Below are 16,870 nucleotides of genomic sequence, written 5' to 3'. Positions count from 1 at the left end.
GGCGCATGATATGCCAGGACCCCTAGGAAGATGGAGAAGAGGAGAGAGGAGGACACCCATGGAGGACTAGGGTCAACAGCGGGAGGGAGCATGTGGCGCATGATGCGCCAGAACCCCTAGGAATATGGAGATGAGGAGAGAGGAGAACACCCATGGAGGACAAGAGTGCTCAGCGGGAGGGAGCAAGTGGTGCATGATACGCCAGGACCCCTAGGAAGATGGAGATGAGGAGAGAGAAGAACACCCATGGAGGACAAGGGTCCAGAGAGGGGGAGCAAGTGGCGCATGATACGCCAGGACCCCTAGGAAGATGGAGAAGAAGAGAGAGGATGACACCCATGCAGGACAAGGGTCCACAGCAGGAGGGAGCATGTGGCGCATGAAACGCTAGGACCCCAAGGAAGATGGAGAAGAGGAGAGAGGAGAACACCCATGGAGGACAAAGGACTTCAGTAGGAGGGAGCATGTGGCGTATGATACGCCAGGACCCCTAGGAAGATGGAGAAGAGGAGAGAAGAGAACACCCATGGAGGACAATGGTCCTCAGCAGGAAGGGGCAAGTGGCACATGATACGCCAGCACTGCTAGGAAGATGGAGAAGAGGAGAGAGGATGACACCCATGCAGGACAAGGGTCCACAGCGGGAGGGAGCATGTGGCGCATGATACGCCAGGACCCCTAGGAAGATGGAGAAGAGGAGAGAGAGGAACACCCATGGAGGACAATGGTCCTCAGCAGGAGGGGGCAAGTGGCACATGAAACGCTAGGACCCTTAGGAAGATGGAGAAGAGGAGAGAGGAGAACACCCATGGAGGACAAGAGTCCACAGCGGGAGGGGGCGAGTGGCACATGATTCGCCAGGACCCCTAAGAAGATGGAGCAGAGGAGAGAGTAGAACACCCATGGAGGAAAAGGGTCCACAGCAGGAGGGAGCAAGTGGCACATGATACACCAGGACCACTAGGAAGATGGAGATGAGGAGAGAGGAAAACACCCATGGAGAAGGGTCCTTAGCGGGAGGGACGAAGTGGTGCATGATACGCCAGGACCCCTGGTAAGATGGAAAATAGGCGAACAACCATGGAGGACAAGGGTCCATAGCAGGAGGGAGCAAGTGGCGCGTGATACACCAGGATGCCTAGGAAGATGGAGAAGAGGAGAGAGGGGGAGATCCATGGAGGACAAGGGTCCATAGCGGGTGGGAGCAAGTGGCGCATGATACACCAGGATGCCTAGGAAGATGGAGAAGAGGAGAGAGGAGGAAACCCATGGAGGACAAGGGTCCTCAGCTGGTGGAAGCAAGTGGCGCTTGATACGCCAGAACCCCTAGGAAGATGGAGAAGAGGAGAGAAGAGAACACCCATTGAGGACATTGGTCCTTAGTGGGACGGGGCAAGTGGCACATGATTCGCCAGGAGCCCTAGGAAGATGGAGCAGAGGAGAGAGGAGAACACCCATGGAGGACAAGGGTCCACAGCAGGAGGGAGAAAGTGGTGCATGATACGCCAGGACCCCTAGGAAGATGGAGAAGAGGAGAGAGGAGAACACCCATGGAGGACAAGGGTCCTCAGCGGGTGGGAGCAAGTGGCACATGATACACCAGGACCGCTAGGAAGATGGAGATGAGGAGAGAGGAAAACACCCATGGAGAAGGGTCCTTAGCGGGAGGGATCAAGTGGCGCATGATACGCCAGGACCCCTGGTAAGATGGAAAAGAGGCGAACAACCATGGAGGACAAGGATCCTCAGCGGGAGGGAGCAAGTGATGCATGTGCGCCGCAGACAGCTAGTTAACATGCAATGGCCTAGAGATTATTTGTTGCTGGCAAACACTAGCATATTTACAGTTCTAATCTAACTGTTATAACTCTTCTATAGGTTATCTGAAAGGTAAAATAAAGTCTGTTACAAAGCGACAGTGTTGACCTCCTACGATGAAGTGGATTCATATCATTGCCTACTTCTAACTCTGCCACAGTACTGGATACCAGATCTTACACACAAAACCATAACAATAGCCTTTGGTCTCTCTGGAAGACAAAATACAATCGCGTCTGTACACAAACACATTGCTTACAAAAGGAGGCCATGGGGCTCGGATTGTTAACCCGCCAAATAATAAAATCCAGTTGGGTTTTCAGAATGACCAAAAAAAAGTATTAAAAAATCCCCAATGAAATCTATCATATGGAAATTTTTCTCTTACATATTGCAGTATGGTGGTCCGACAAGAGGGGAGCCTGCTCCGGAGCGCAGTCTTCAAGGTTGTTTTAATGAGCGGTTTGTTTTAGATCGTTCAAGGTAGGTTACGGTCACAGGCCCCAGTCCGTAAACTCTCGTCTGCTTGGTTCCAACACTCTGGAGAAGGATGACACAGTGAGACACCACTTACGACATGTACCACCAGTCTGAATCATTCATGCCGTGCTTCGTCTTGGCTGCTTCTCCCTGAGGTATTTGTTGGGGTTCTTGGTTGGTGTGGTAGTTAGTCCCCTGACCGTTCGTCAGTTGTGTCTTGCCTGTAGGTCTGCAAGAAGAGAAGAGCACAATTCTTCCTGAAGAGCCAGGTTTTTTCCTCTCCCACCACGACAGCTTATTGGGGAACAGACTGTGTTTAAATACTTCTTGGGAGCCCACATTCCTCCCCCTTCCCTTCTCCTGCTGTGCATTGGTTTATCTTTCCCCTCTTTTTCTTTGTAGACTAGAATTGGCTTTTATACACCCAGGGTTGAAGAGGGTCCTCTGTTTACCCAACCCCCTTAAGGACACTTCCCAGGATGATAATGGGAGTGGCAGCCATCTTGTTTTCCTTTGCAACAGAGACATCTGGTCTTTACTGAATCCTCTGGAGCAAGTCATGCAGGGGTTTAGGAAAGTTGGATTAGGAGGGACCCTTATCCCACATGAAGCCTCCCACAGTCACACACTTAGACGCAGTCCCATCTTTCAGCTGGACTAAACTGATGCGGAGCGGTCAGTGATGTGGCGTGCCAGCCTGCATGCAGAAGCCCGAGTAGCATTGCTACTGAAACTGACTTCCCCTGATCCCACTGAGGTCACACCAATCAGTGCAACTGGGTTGCAGTTCCCCTCAGATCCTGAGACTTGAGCAAAGCAGCTGCCATAGAGACCCTCCATCACCAGAACAGAAGTCCCAGCCATGAACAACGCCACAGCACAATACTCAGTGTGGATATCCTGAAAATATTACTGGATTGTACTATTACATTGTTCTCAGAACCCAGACCCAATGAACAAAATATTGAGCTAACTCAGCCTTTGACAGCTTGAGGCGGAGTGCATATAACTAAAGCCGACAAGAGAAACCGACGAAGTGCGTGCTTGCTACATACATCTGTGCTCAATTTGCAGGACACAAATTCAGATCCTAGCAGGGACAACCTAGCCATTCATACTTCTAAGGGCGATCATTTCAGTACCATTACATTAGGAAATAACGGCACCTGTAATGATCGTGCGTACATGCAATAGGACTCCTATCACGCTTTAGAGAAATTGAGTATTATTCAAGCATTATTACCCAAGCAGGAGGGGCATTACCGGGCCAGGTAGTGCTAGACCTGTGAGGGTAATAGTGCTGTAACTATCCTGGAATGTTGTACCGAGATACTAAAGGTGCTTTTTAAGTTGATAAAGAACGCCTGTATGCAGTTTCTCAACTTTAAAAAAAATACAAAAAAGATGTCCGCCATGTATTGGGGGAGAAGGGAATGCACATAGTCCCTTCTCTCTTTCCATGGTGCACAGTAACGCATCAATGGGACGTGCCAGGAACACTGCTGTTTCCAGCCCCAGCGAGAAAAATGGAAGTGGAAGGTAGTGGGGCAGGGATGAAAGGGGGCAAAATGTGTGGAAAAGGGTACAGGGATTGAGGGATGCGGGGCATGAGGGCGCACTTACCTCATTATGTGGTGGGGTAAAGCCCCGTTCAGAGCCTCCTCATTGGCTTGGAGGCCAAGATCACGCCTCCGCCGGGTACTAATATTCAATAACTTTAAATGTATAATGAGATGAACACATAGGGATTTGGTCATGAATTATTTGCCCAAGAATACACGTGTCTCAGCATGTACTTCAAGTGAAAATGTTCACGCGCACGATTCCCAAGTAGTTTAGGATGATGTGGTCGCGCAACTGTTGCTCGAGTAAGGTTTAGGATGTCAAGGTTCAGTTGTAAGTTATTTCATGATGGAGAATGTTTTCAGCTCGTGCCTAGAGGAATATGATCTGGGGTTCGTCCAGGGGTCTTCAACCTTTGGCTGTGCAGATGCTTTGGACGAAAACTGTCACCAGCCATGTCCAGCATAGTCAACGGTGAGAGCTCATGGGAGTCGAAGTCCAAAATACCTGGAGAGGCAAAGATTCCATACCTCAGGGCTAGTGTCAACATGGCTGGGAGGGAATCCCGGAAGTTGGAGCCTTTCTAGAGAAGAAATGGCTCAGGGCTTGTAGGTTTCTGATTTTTGGGAGTTGCTAGCTAAGAATGACTTAATAATTGTAGGGTCTGAGGCTGTAGATGAAACAAGCTGTGCCTTTGCTCCACTGAGTTCCAGTGTAAGTAGGGTGTCCAACTCTTTGATAGCATTTTGCGGGACACCTGCCCACAAGGCGGCGATGACGTCACTACGTCATTCAGGTTTGGCCCGCCCCTTTTTTTGGCATTTTTTTAATGGCTCCTTTAGAGCCTGCAGGTCGAGCTGTAACGCTCTGACGCCAGGCTTAATTGAAATGCAAATGGTTTGTCCTTGGGAAGTGATGGTCACGTTTTTTAACTGAAAACATGACCATCACGACCCTAGCTAGTTACAGCTCGACCTGCAGGCTCTAAAGGAGCCGGGGCTGCAGCCCCGTGAATGAAAGCAGGAGGCGGCAGCGCCTTGCTATTTAAATGCACACTTCAATTCGCACAGTGTCTGTGATGGATGCAGGTTGTCCTGACGAAAGTCGGGACAACCTGCGTCCCGCACAGCCACTCTTCAAACGGCGGGACAGAGTCCCTAATTACGGGACAATCCCGCTAAAAGCGGGACAGTTGGCCACCCTAAGTGTAAGTGAAGAGGACGGGCCCAATGTGGTCATGTCACATAGGACCTCATGTTGCAAGTGGCGTGCCGCGATCTCTCTAGAGGGCGGGGGGGGGGGGGGGGTTTGTAATTCTATTTGTTTTGGGATCTTTTTCGATAGATAATTTATGGGAGGGTCAGGACTTGAGCAACTAAACGGAGATCACCTCCAGGGAAGATCGCATCCATCCTCAGTTGGGATGAAATGGTTGTGACTTATTTAAAAATCTTCGTAATAATGATGTGAATTTATGTTTTTAAGGATGTTTTGTATTAGAATTTTTAAAACATTTTATTTATTAACTTTATTATGTCTTTTATTTCTGTTTTTAAAGGTTCTTAAATTAAATTGCTAATGTGATTTTGTATATCGATGTGTGAAAAGTACACTTTTGTTCTAAAATAAACAATGGGCCTCATTACACGGATGGCGGTAAGGATTTACCGGTACCGGTAAAATACCGGTACCGGTAAATCCTTACCACCTTACTACGAGGTCCCTTTGCGGGTTGGGGGATTTAATGCCTGCTTTTTGCAGGCGTTAAAAACCAACCCGCAAAGGGACCAGGGAGCTAATTACGGTACCGCAAGTTGCGGTACCGTAATAAGCGCCTTCCCCATTCCCATTGAGCCCTATGGGGCAAAAATGGGAATGGGGAAGGGCAATGGTGGAAGGGGGAATTACCACCCCGCCAACCTTGGAATGGGGCGGTAATTCCCCTTTCCGCCAAGACGGTGCCGGTATTTTACCGGCATGAACCATGGCGCTAATAGCGCCATGGTTCTCCGCCATCCGTGTAATGAGGCCCAATACATTCAAAAATGTATATGGGCCTCATTACGACCCAGGCGGTAAGTTACCACCTGGGCCGTGACTTTACCACCATGGCGTAAACTACGTTTACGCCATGGTGGTTGGCGGACTTACCGCCCCATTCGGACCTTGGCGGGGCAGTAAGTCCCCAATCCCCATTTACCCTTCCCCATTCCCATTTTTGCCCCATAGGGCTCAATGGGAGTGGGGAAGGCGTTAATTACGCCACCGTAAATTACGGTGGCGTAATTAACTCCATGGTCCCTTAGCGCCATGGATTTTAACACCTGCTAAAAGCAGGTGTTAAAAGCTCCATGGCGCTAAGGGACCTCGTACTCAGGCGGTAAGGGTTGGCGCTGTTTACGCTGCCGTAAACCCCTTACCGCCTGGGTCGTAATGAGGCCCTATATATTGATATTGATATTTTATTTGTATCGCGCTCATACACAAGTGTTTCAGAGTGCGAGAAATATATAGGCCCTCATTACAAGTCAGGCGTTAAGGGTTACGCCTGATTCACACTTTAACGCCTGCTTTTTGCAGGCTTTAAAGTCCAAGGCGCTAAGCGACCTTGGTGCTAATTACGGCACCGTCATTTACGGTGCCGTAATTAGCGCCTTCCCCATCCACATTATGCCCTATGGGGCAGGAATGGGGAAGGGCAAATGGTGAATGGGGAATTACCGCCCCACTCACCTTGGAATAGGGCGGTAATTCCGCCATCCACCATGGCGGAATCCGGCATGGACCATGGTGCTAGTCGCACCATGGTCCACCGCCTGCCTTGTGGAAGCAGTGATCTCGCAGATTGCGAGCATCCCACTAGACACCTGATCATGCTTCTTCGGCCAATGCCAAGGACAATGTGTGCGCTGGTACCAGGACTCGTGCTCAATGGCATCAGTGTTCAGGAGGGGCCGGCTTTCATGCCGCTATCCTTGTAGAGGTGGTCTTGCCGCTACACATTCCTAATTCTTGCCGCCAAGTACTCACAGTTATGTTCCTACTTCTGAATGGCAGCGGGTGGAGGATGCTGCATGATGTAGGGAAAGGGCAGGAATTGGAGTAGGCCCTGCTTGGGACTGGGAGTGTGCAGAGTTCCTGTGGAGAGAGGTGAAGTTTGGCATAGGACCTTCAGATAATGGGACAGCGGCTCAGAAACGTAGTGTCTCCTGCAAAATTTGCCGTGGGTACTTAGCTTCAAGTTTTCTTGGTGATTTGAGGTAGCAAGGTCATGTGTATTAATGTATTTGGTAGCAACTCATGTAGCGCTGCACGGTGCTTAATAAGCCGCTTCAGAGCTCTTATTCACAACCTGCAGGGACTGCCTTGACAACCAGAACAATCAGACGCAGAGTTGCAGGTTTTCTGTGTGGAGAGCTACTGCACAGACGATGCCAGCGCTAACCCTGAGGTGGCTGTATTTCCTATTTCTCCCACCAACAGAATGGGTCCAGATGCCTGAGTTAGTGTTTAGGAGATGCTGGAGGAGAGGCTGGAGGAGATGGAGATGCTGGAGGAGAGGCTGGAGGAGATGCTGGAGGAGAGAGATGCTGGAGGAGATGGAGATGCTGGACGAGAGCCTGCAGGAGATGCTGGAGGAGATGCTGGAGGAGAGAGATGCTGGAGGAGAGGGATGCTGGAGGAGATGCTGGAGGAGCGGCTCGAGGAAAGAGATGATGGGGGAGATGGAGATGCTGGAGGAGCGCCTGCAGGAGATGCTGGAGGAGATGGAGATGCTGGAGGAGATGCTGGAGGAGATGCTGGAGGAGAGGCTGGAGGAGGGAGATGATGGAGGAGAGAGATGCTGGAGGAGAGAGATGATGGAGGAGAGAGATGCTGGAGGAGAGAGATGATGGAGGAGGGAGATGATGGAGGAGAGAGATGCTGGAGGAGAGAGATGCTGGAGGAGAGGGATGCTGGACGAGATGCTGGACGAGATGCTGGAGGAGAGAGATGCTGGAGGAGAGAGATGCTGGAGGAGAGAGATGCTGGAGGAGAGGCTGGAGGAGAGAGATGATGGAGGAGAGAGATGCTGGAGGAGAGAGATGCTGGAGGAGAGAGATGCTGGAGGAGAGAGATGCTGGAGGAGAGAGATGATGGAGGAGGGAGATGATGGAGGAGAGAGATGCTGGAGGAGAGAGATGCTGGAGGAGAGGGATGCTGGACGAGATTCTGGACGAGATGCTGGACGAGAGCCTGCAGGAGATGCTGGAGGAGAGAGATGCTGGAGGAGAGAGATGCTGGAGGAGAGAGATGCTGGAGGAGAGAGATGCTGGAGGAGAGGCTGGAGGAGAGGCTGGAGGAGAGGCTGGAGGAGGGAGATGATGGAGGAGAGAGATGATGGAGGAGAGAGATGCTGGAGGAGAGAGATGCTGGAGGAGAGAGATGCTGGAGGAGGGAGATGATGGAGGAGAGAGATGCTGGAGGAGAGAGATGCTGGAGGAGAGGGATGCTGGACGAGATGCTGGACGAGATGCTGGACGAGAGCCTGCAGGAGATGCTGGAGGAGAGAGATGCTGGAGGAGAGAGATGCTGGAGGAGAGGCTGGAGGAGAGGCTGGAGGAGAGGCTGGAGGAGAGGCTGGAGGAGGGAGATGATGGAGGAGATGCTGGAGGAGATGCTGGAGGAGAGGCTGGAGGAGATGCTGGAGGAGAGCCTGCAGGAGATGCTGGAGGAGAGAGATGCTGGAGGAGAGAGCTGCTGAAGGAGAGGCTGGAGGAGATGCTGGAGGAGAGGCTGGAGGAGGGAGATGATGGAGGAGAGAGATGCTGGAGGAGAGAGATGCTGGAGGAGAGGGATGCTGGACGAGATGCTGGACGAGAGCCTGCAGGAGATGCTGGAGGAGATGCTGGAGGAGAGAGATGCTGGAGGAGAGAGATGCTGGAGGAGATGCTGGAGGAGAGGCTGGAGGAGGGAGATGATGGAGGAGAGAGATGCTGGAGGAGAGAGATGCTGGAGGAGAGGGATGCTGGACGAGATGGTGGACGAGATGCTGGACGAGAGCCTGCAGGAGATGCTGGAGGAGATGCTGGAGGAGAGAGATGCTGGAGGAGAGAGATGCTGGAGGAGATGCTGGAGGAGAGGCTGGAGGAGGGAGATGATGGAGGAGAGAGATGCTGGACGAGATGCTGGACGAGATGCTGGACGAGAGCCTGCAGGAGATGCTGGAGGAGATGCTGGAGGAGATGGAGATGCTGGAGAAGAGACTGGAGGAGGTGCTGGAGGAGATGCTGGAGTTGCCCTTCTCCTGGGCTCTCATTTAGAGACCAATGAGCAGAACATGAGGCTCTGCCTTGAGGACTGTCCACATATTCCTAGGGTAGATAAAGGGTAATATGGTTCCTCAAATGGAACTGAGGCTGGAGCAGCTCCATCTCGCTCATCCAACCACATCTCCCACAACTTAATCCACTCTGTATCTACATTCCTATTGGCTACCAGTATGCCCCCTGTGGTGGGAGAAACAACTGGGCCACTGAAGACCAGAAAAACCTACTGTTGGGGTAGAATCACATTTTTGATGGCTTCCTTGTATTTTATCGTTTGTGTTTGTGAGCCGAGCAACTTCTCCCGAAATTCCTCCGTCACTGTAACACTTTCCCCGATGTTCTGCCCTAGCAGCCGTATTCCCACAATGCAAGGAGTGCTTTTAAGCACCCAACTCTATTTCAAGGATGGTTCTAACACTGTTGTGGAATAGGCTGGTGGCAGCTGTAATTTAGTTTTCACCAGGGGTGCAGACATTTGCGTCGCATTAGTAGCTTAATGCACCATAGTAGCAATCATTGAGGCACTTGTGTATTTTTTAGGCCCAGCTCCTGGCAATGTTGCTTTGGGCCATCCCTGTGTCTATGTGGACCACGCGGCAGGCAGACACCGCTGATGTGAAGTCACTCTGAGCTCAAACTCTCTGGTTGAATCTGCATTAGACTCGTTTTTTGGCCCAGACAGGCCCAGTCTAAATCCTGGGTTGGGGGCAGGGACAGATTGCTTGGTTGTTTTTAGTGCCAGTCTGGTTGACTGCCTTGTGGTGCGATTGTAAGAGCTAGCTTTGGCAAGCCTACGGGTGAACGTGTTATCAGCGGGTGCATTTCTCAGATTGTTACTGAAACTGCTGCTGAATGTCTGGTTCGGCCATACTGGCGGGTTCTGGCTCCTTCATCCGTGCTTGTGGTTTCTACGAAAGCTGCTGGAAACCCTTCCTCGCCCCCTCTCGTTCTCTCCACCACGCCCTCCTTTGTGGTTGGACTGGGTGTTCCATCGCAGGATACTTTTCTGAGATGTGCCGTGCTGCAGCTCTACTAAATCCTCTTGGACAAAGCACCTCGAGGCGGGGGGCTCCATTGCCTGGAAGTTGAATTGCTTGCTTTCACCCCACCACCTCTCCATCTTGTGAAATTTTGGGTAACCTTTTCCCCTCCTCTGCGGGACTGTCTCTTGAGGACTGGCTGCTCCTTCACGACTCCTTGAGCTCTCCTGTGCCCTTAGTCAGACTCCTACACCCTTCTGGTGCTGCTGTCATGCTGGTTCTTTCTTGTTGGTCTTCAGTTTATTACTGTTTTCGGTCCTCTGCGTCTTCTCTGGGTCATAGGTTTCACTTCCTTCAGCTAGAGAGCCCAACCGTGACTAGCCGGACCTAAACTCACTGTTCTCCCGCAATTTCCGGTCCACATCTTCCTCATCCTGCCCGGAAGTACTTGTCCCCGAATCCGAGGGTTCCTGTATATTCTTCATCAGGGCTCCCCTGGGTCGGGGGTTTAAATTACTCTGGTTTTGTTGGACAGGTTTGCTGTTTCTCCAGGGAGGCCCTTGGCCCTGTTCCTTTCGGCGTGTAAACAGGCTGCGTCTGCGCAGTCACAGAGGAACTGTTGACAGCTCCTGCAGGCTGCGTCTGCGCAGTCACAGAGGAACTGTTGACAGCTCCTGCAGGCTGCGGTTGCATGGCTCTGATGCACACCACGGGCCTGATTGACAGCTGCGTGCCTGCTGTGACTCAGAGTCACACGAAGAAGCCCGCTGGCGTTGTGAACAGCTCTTCCTTGCCCCGTGATGCTGCGGCAGGAGAAGCTATTCCCACACACCGTAAGCTTCCTTCCTCTGAACACAATGTGCTAATCGCGTTATTGACTGGATTGGGTAGTCATTAGCACTATGGATAATTGCCCTCCCAGACTTATGGCCCTCGCCCTTGGCTCGCAACCATAATTGTGGGCGGCTGTGCAGATATTCCACGATAATTATTAATGACAGTTTCATCCATCAATAATGGCAACCGTAAAAAGCGTATACCACTCTTTAACTAGGAGGACGCAACTCATGAACGATTGTAACGTCCAGAGTCAGGCCGAACTAGCTAATGGTGTAATATATTATTTGTAGTGCCAGAAAACTGCAACTTTTAGGTAATACACTTTTAATTTAGTAATAACTGGATGCCCAGTCTCTACCGGGTGATTACGGCACAGGGCCTAAGTCAAAAGACCACAGAGCAGCAAGTACCTTACACTAAAGGTGTCTGTAATGTTACCTCCCCATACAGCCCTGGGGAGCCAGGTATTACCGCTATTAGCACACAGGGATAGTGTCCCAGGGCGATAATAACAATGTTATAAGCCTCTGCCAACCCCATACAAATCTCATGTGGTGTTCCTCAGGGATCATGTGTTTCACCTACTATGTATAACATTTTTACTAAGCCCCTGTTTGACAAGTTGGATAATTTGGGTGTCACCTACACTTACTACACAGATGACACCCAGATCCTCATTCCCCTTTCCGGCAATTTTCTGGAGGACTCGGCATTAGTAAATAAGATATTCCTCCTCATTCAGGCATGGATGGCATCCCATGGCCTCTGCTTGAACGACGACAAAACTGAGTTACTGATCCTGGGTTCAGGGACGGCCTTTAAAAAAACTCAACCCTAGCTATGCCTCATTCAACATTGACAATAACGTCATCAAGGTGATGCCTGTAGTTAAAACCTTAGGCTTCTACCCTGACTCTGCACTTACCCTTAAGAAGCAAGTCAACACACTAGCATCCACAACAGCTTACACTTGCAAACTGATCCGAGCCTGTAAACCATTTCTTTCTGATACTAGTTGCATCACCTTGGCCAATGCACTCATAATATCCAGACTGGACTATTGTAATGCCTTGGACGTGGGAGCTAATAAGTACATCACGGACAAATTGCAAAGAATTCAAAACAACGCCCTGAGAGCAGCTTTAAACATCCCCATTGGAGATCACATCTCTACTTTTAGAAGAGATGTCCACTGGCTTAAGACCAATGACAAGATCCTTCTTAAAACACTCTCAGTCACGTTGAAATGTCTGAACAACATAGCTCCACCCTATCTCGTAGAAAGAATAAACAAGAGACTTACCTCCCGCCTTGTGAGATCTGCCAATGCCTACTCCTTAGAGATCCCCAGATTTAAATGCTCCACTGCTGGCGGCTTTAGGTTCCCGGTCATAGCTGCACAATCTTCACATTCTCTTCCCTTAGATCTCAGAATAGATCAACCTTACTCCAGATTTAGACAGAAAGCCCTCACCTGGATACGAACAAATGACGCCTAACCTGTTTTGCCCGGTAAGGTAGTGTGACTACATCTGCCACCTAAAGCCGGTCAGGACTTACCATTCTTATTCGACTGCAATCTTGTAATGCCATATGTGACCACTTCTCTCTGTACATATTAATGACTGTAATCTTGTAATGCCATATGCTACCACTATTCTCTGTACATATTAATGTGGCAGCAATTCTGTATATTTCCTGTATCTATGTATCCCACTCATTATGTAACTAAGCTTTAAGCCTACTTGTCACTTTGCGCCCAGCTACCTAAGGGTTTGGTGCGCTTTATGAAATAAATAAACAAACAAACAATGTGATTGTTTCAAATACTGTTTTTTATCGAACATGCGACCCGTTGTTTGAGACAAATACTTAACCAACATGGCTGCCATGGAAATGTTAATGAGGCTCCGAGCACACCACCTCATTCATTTCCATGGCAACCCTGGGGCAGTGAGAGGAGCTGCTGGTGGCGTTGCAAAGGCTTTCAGGTAACTGGCAAGAGGGTTGGGATGGGTGGAGGGAGGGAAGGTAGTGGGAAGATAGGTGGGGGTGGAGCTTGCTCCCAATACAGGCTTATACAAAATTATTCAGTCTGCGTTCCAAGTAACCTGATTAGCTGTCGCGCCCGCGCAGAGTGCTACATAATAATAAGCGCAATCATAATTTGGTGTTTTTCTTTGAAAGCACCCTACTTAAGTATGGGTAAAATGGAAAGCCGACATATATACTCCTCGCCGAAGTGAAGTGCTGTGATGACTCAGAGATATTAGTACGCACAGAAGCAGTCGCTGAGAGTAATCCATTAGTATTATATTATTATTATTATTATTATTATTCCGCATTAGCACTCTTATGCCTCTCCACACAGTTTAGATTTCATGTCACATTTTCATATACGTTGGACAATAATTAGGAATCATTTTGGAAGCTGCAGAGAATGCATTGCACAGCGCGAGAAGGCTACGACTGGACAAAAGAGAGTCCATCATACCAGCAGTGCAAGCACTACACTGGCTGCCGGTCAGGCGAAATGACACTGCGTCACCCTCCTCGCCTATCACACTGGGATGCAAAATAAAATCACACTGTACCGTTTCACCGGGCCATTAGGCCGAAGTAATGCCATTCTCCTGACGGTGCCTCGGTACCTAAGTGTTAAGATGGATTTCTGAACTCTGACCTGATGGGCAGGGGTTCAGAAGGCCAGCCTAGTTTCTTGGAACCGGGTAACCTTCTGGACAAGCCAGACCAATCAAGGTAGCATTGGCGGCGGTCAAGACTAGTGTCCTCATTACGACCCTGGCGCTAATGGGTTAACGGTGCCATAAAAGGCTGCAGCGCCGTTAACCCATTAGCGCCATTTCTACGAGGTCCCTTATCGGGACCCGACCTGAACGGCTGGTCTAGACCAGCCGTTAAAGTATGGACCCGCAAAGGGACCTTGGTGCTGAGTACGGTACCGCAATTTGCGGTACCGTACTTAGCGTCTTCCCCAGTCCCATTGAGCCCTATGGGGAAAAAATGGGAATGGGGAAGGGCCAATGTTCCATGGGGAATTACTGCCCCGCCAACCTTGGAATGGGGTGGTAATTCCCCATTGAACATTGGCGGACTCGTTACGATACCGGCACCAACCATGGTGCCAATAGCGCCATGGTTTAGCGTCAGTATCGTAATGAGGGCCTAGGTCTCGGGAGAGGTGACGGTGATCGCAGGCCCACAATGAGCACACACAGTAAACAACACCACACATTACCCTCAGTCAGGTGTATGTATCAAAAACACAAACATGTATTAAAGGCCTTTTAAATCAAGCACAAGATGAAACTCCAGTAATATTAACAATTCTAACACAACAATATACTATTGAACATATATACATTAACTGTTGTCCTAAAGCAATATTAAGCAAGTATGGATCCGCAACCTGTAATAGAAGAGGGGCAGACAGTGCAAATATACTTTAGGCAATTCTTCAGGAATCACAACCCTATCTAGTAGGCAGTCCAATCCCTACGAAGTCTGGAGCCTTGTGCCCTAAAGTGCGTCTAGCGTGGCAGCTCTCGATCGTGTGTTAAAGTACAAAACGTGTCTTCTTCAAGAGGCTGTAGTGTCTCAGGAAGGGGGGGGTGAGGCGATGAAGAATAGAGTTCCACTATTCGAGGAGGGTTTCCACAAGAAGCAGAGCGATTTCCGGGAATAGGGTGGTAACTCAGGCTACCCGAACTAAGGTGAGTGGCCCTTGGAGGACACTTGTGCGTAAAAGTCTATTGAAGCGCCTGGGGGCCACCGGAAAGTGATGCAAGTACTCACAACCCTCGACGCAGTCCAGACCAAACTTTTCCAGTCTAGTCCCCTTTGCTCACAGGTTCGAGTCCAGCAGTTGTGTGTCTCTCCTGCTTTCCGGGGCTGCATTCCAGGAGTTCAGTCCGTGGTGGGACAGTGGCCTTTTCTTCACTTCTGGGGAAGGGAACAGGTCAGTTCAACTGCAGTTCATCTTAGAGCATAGGAGGGCACAGCAGCAAGGCATCCATGAAGCTTGTCACCACAGCAGGGCGACACGGGTACCGCATAGGCTCGTTCGGACAGACTCTCCTAGTTCCTGACCTAGGAAAGCTAGGTGCACGAAAGTCAGCGGGAGAGTGCCTTCAACCAAGACCTTACGGTTCCCAAAGTCTTGAGACAGCGGCGATTCCAGAGCAAAGGTCCCACAGAAGCTGGTCAGTTTACTGGGCAGTCCAGGAACAGTTCCGAAGGGGCTCGTTTGCAGGTTAAGCAGGGGGTGCTGAGAGTAGTTGGTCCCACTACTCCAAAGGGTCAAAGTGCCTTTGCAGTCCTTCTGTGATCGATGAGAAACAGGGGCTCTGACCCAACAACAGCAGGGTCAGGGTGCCAAACCGTCCAGCGAGTCTCCACGGATCTGTTTCTTCGGTTCAGGATACTTGGCTTCTTTACTAAGTTTGGTGAGAGCTTACAAGATCGACTTAGAATGGGTGTAGAATGCCTTCTCTTATCTAAAGTTTGCTTCGCGCCAAAACGAAGGGCAACCAATGGGAGATCTGGTCACATTCAACCATCCCTGACGTGGACCAATCATGGACCATGGTGGTCCCAGTCATCCCAGCACACCAGACATCCTGGCACCAGGATGTGTATTGGAACTAGACAGTTCCGGCTCACATCCTGGGCGGAGACATACAAGGCATGCAGAAGCCTGCGAAAGCCTCGGGTTGCGCGGGAGCCTGCATGACCAAATAAGGACTTTCCTGGGTTGGCTCGACCTGGGGAAGGCTAAGGGACAAAATGTCCAAAGGACAGAACAAAGGACTTTGTGGCATGGCCATTTTATGCACTGGCCACCGTCCTGGCCAAATGCAGAAAACACAGTTTGGACCATTGAAAAGAGTCAAACTGCTTTAAAAAGTAATTGCTGCTACCAGTCCCGTTCTGTGCACATCTGTACATTCACCAAAAATCCTTTCAGGTTGTCTAGGGCCTTAAGAATAAAGACAAGACCCCAGTGCACTGTACTGGAAGGTATATTGTGCACTGGCAAAATGTTACCAAGAAATGGCAACAAAGCGAAAGACTAAAGGATACAAAGTCTCCCAGTACTGATAGTCTGAAGGGCATGTCAGTTTCCCCTTAACGAGATGAGCTAAAGCCCAGAGCAGTACGCAGAAGACTGGGCTCCACTGGCAAAAGTCAGGCTAGGATGGTCAGACAACAGTAAAAAGTTGGGGGGTTCACAACTGGAGGTAAAATTACACATAAATGGAAATCTTTCCTAACACTGAGGAAATGGCAAGAAGGCATATCATTCCCAGTCAATCTTAAAGCTGCATGTCCACCTCTTCGCCCACAGCCTAGAAAGTCTGTCACTTTAGAAATGGAAATATCTATCAGTCCACATTCCCGGAGCTACCATTGTGAAAATAATACAACTGCTGAGCAGGGCCATCTGAAGATGTGTCAGGGTTCATGGGGGCCCATTTCAACATGCTGCTTGGGGGACTCTTGCCTACAGCTGGGGCAAACAGCCTGAGGCACTTGTGGGGTGCTAAGATTATAATGGAGACGTAAAGGAATGCATTGAGGGGTTAATAGCTGCAGGTTATTATAGCATAGGAAGCTAGCGGAGAGTTGGAAAACTAAATGTCCACTGAAAATAAATGAATTTCTCTTTGTCAGCAAGGGGCTATGTAGATGAAACCGGAGAAAAGACTAGGGGCTCATTACAAGTTTGCCGGTAGCCCGCCAGTAATTCCGGTGGGATATTGGAAAACTGCCTCTACCATTTCGGCCAACTGATATCCCGGTATTACAGGGATATTTCAGGCGGCGGAAACGCTGTTAAATCCCCATTCCATGGAGTCC

General features: G+C 49.9%; 1 protein-coding gene across 5 annotated transcripts in view; it reads right to left on the bottom strand.

Annotated features, from left to right (window-relative positions):
* The window catches only part of SLC38A1 (solute carrier family 38 member 1), a 697,300-nt gene that overhangs the window by 544,555 nt on the left and 135,875 nt on the right, over window positions 1-16,870 (bottom strand). For 2 of the 5 annotated variants that reach the window (XM_069629833.1, XM_069629832.1), the window contains exon 2: window positions 2,207-2,527. The exons of the other annotated variants lie outside the window; for them this stretch is intronic. In XM_069629833.1, the coding sequence (XP_069485934.1) occupies window positions 2,207-2,208 (2 nt within the window). In that variant the 5' untranslated portion in view covers window positions 2,209-2,527. The remainder of the gene's footprint in view (window positions 1-2,206; window positions 2,528-16,870) is intronic. 5 annotated transcript variants of the gene reach the window in all.

Source organism: Ambystoma mexicanum, chromosome 12 (assembly GCF_040938575.1).
Source record: "Ambystoma mexicanum isolate Mex_15411 chromosome 12, UKY_AmexF1_1, whole genome shotgun sequence".
In the NCBI taxonomy this organism is placed as follows: domain Eukaryota; kingdom Metazoa; phylum Chordata; class Amphibia; order Caudata; family Ambystomatidae; genus Ambystoma; species Ambystoma mexicanum.
Note: the sequence above shows the minus strand (reverse complement) of the source record. Positions and strands in the feature narration are given on the sequence as shown.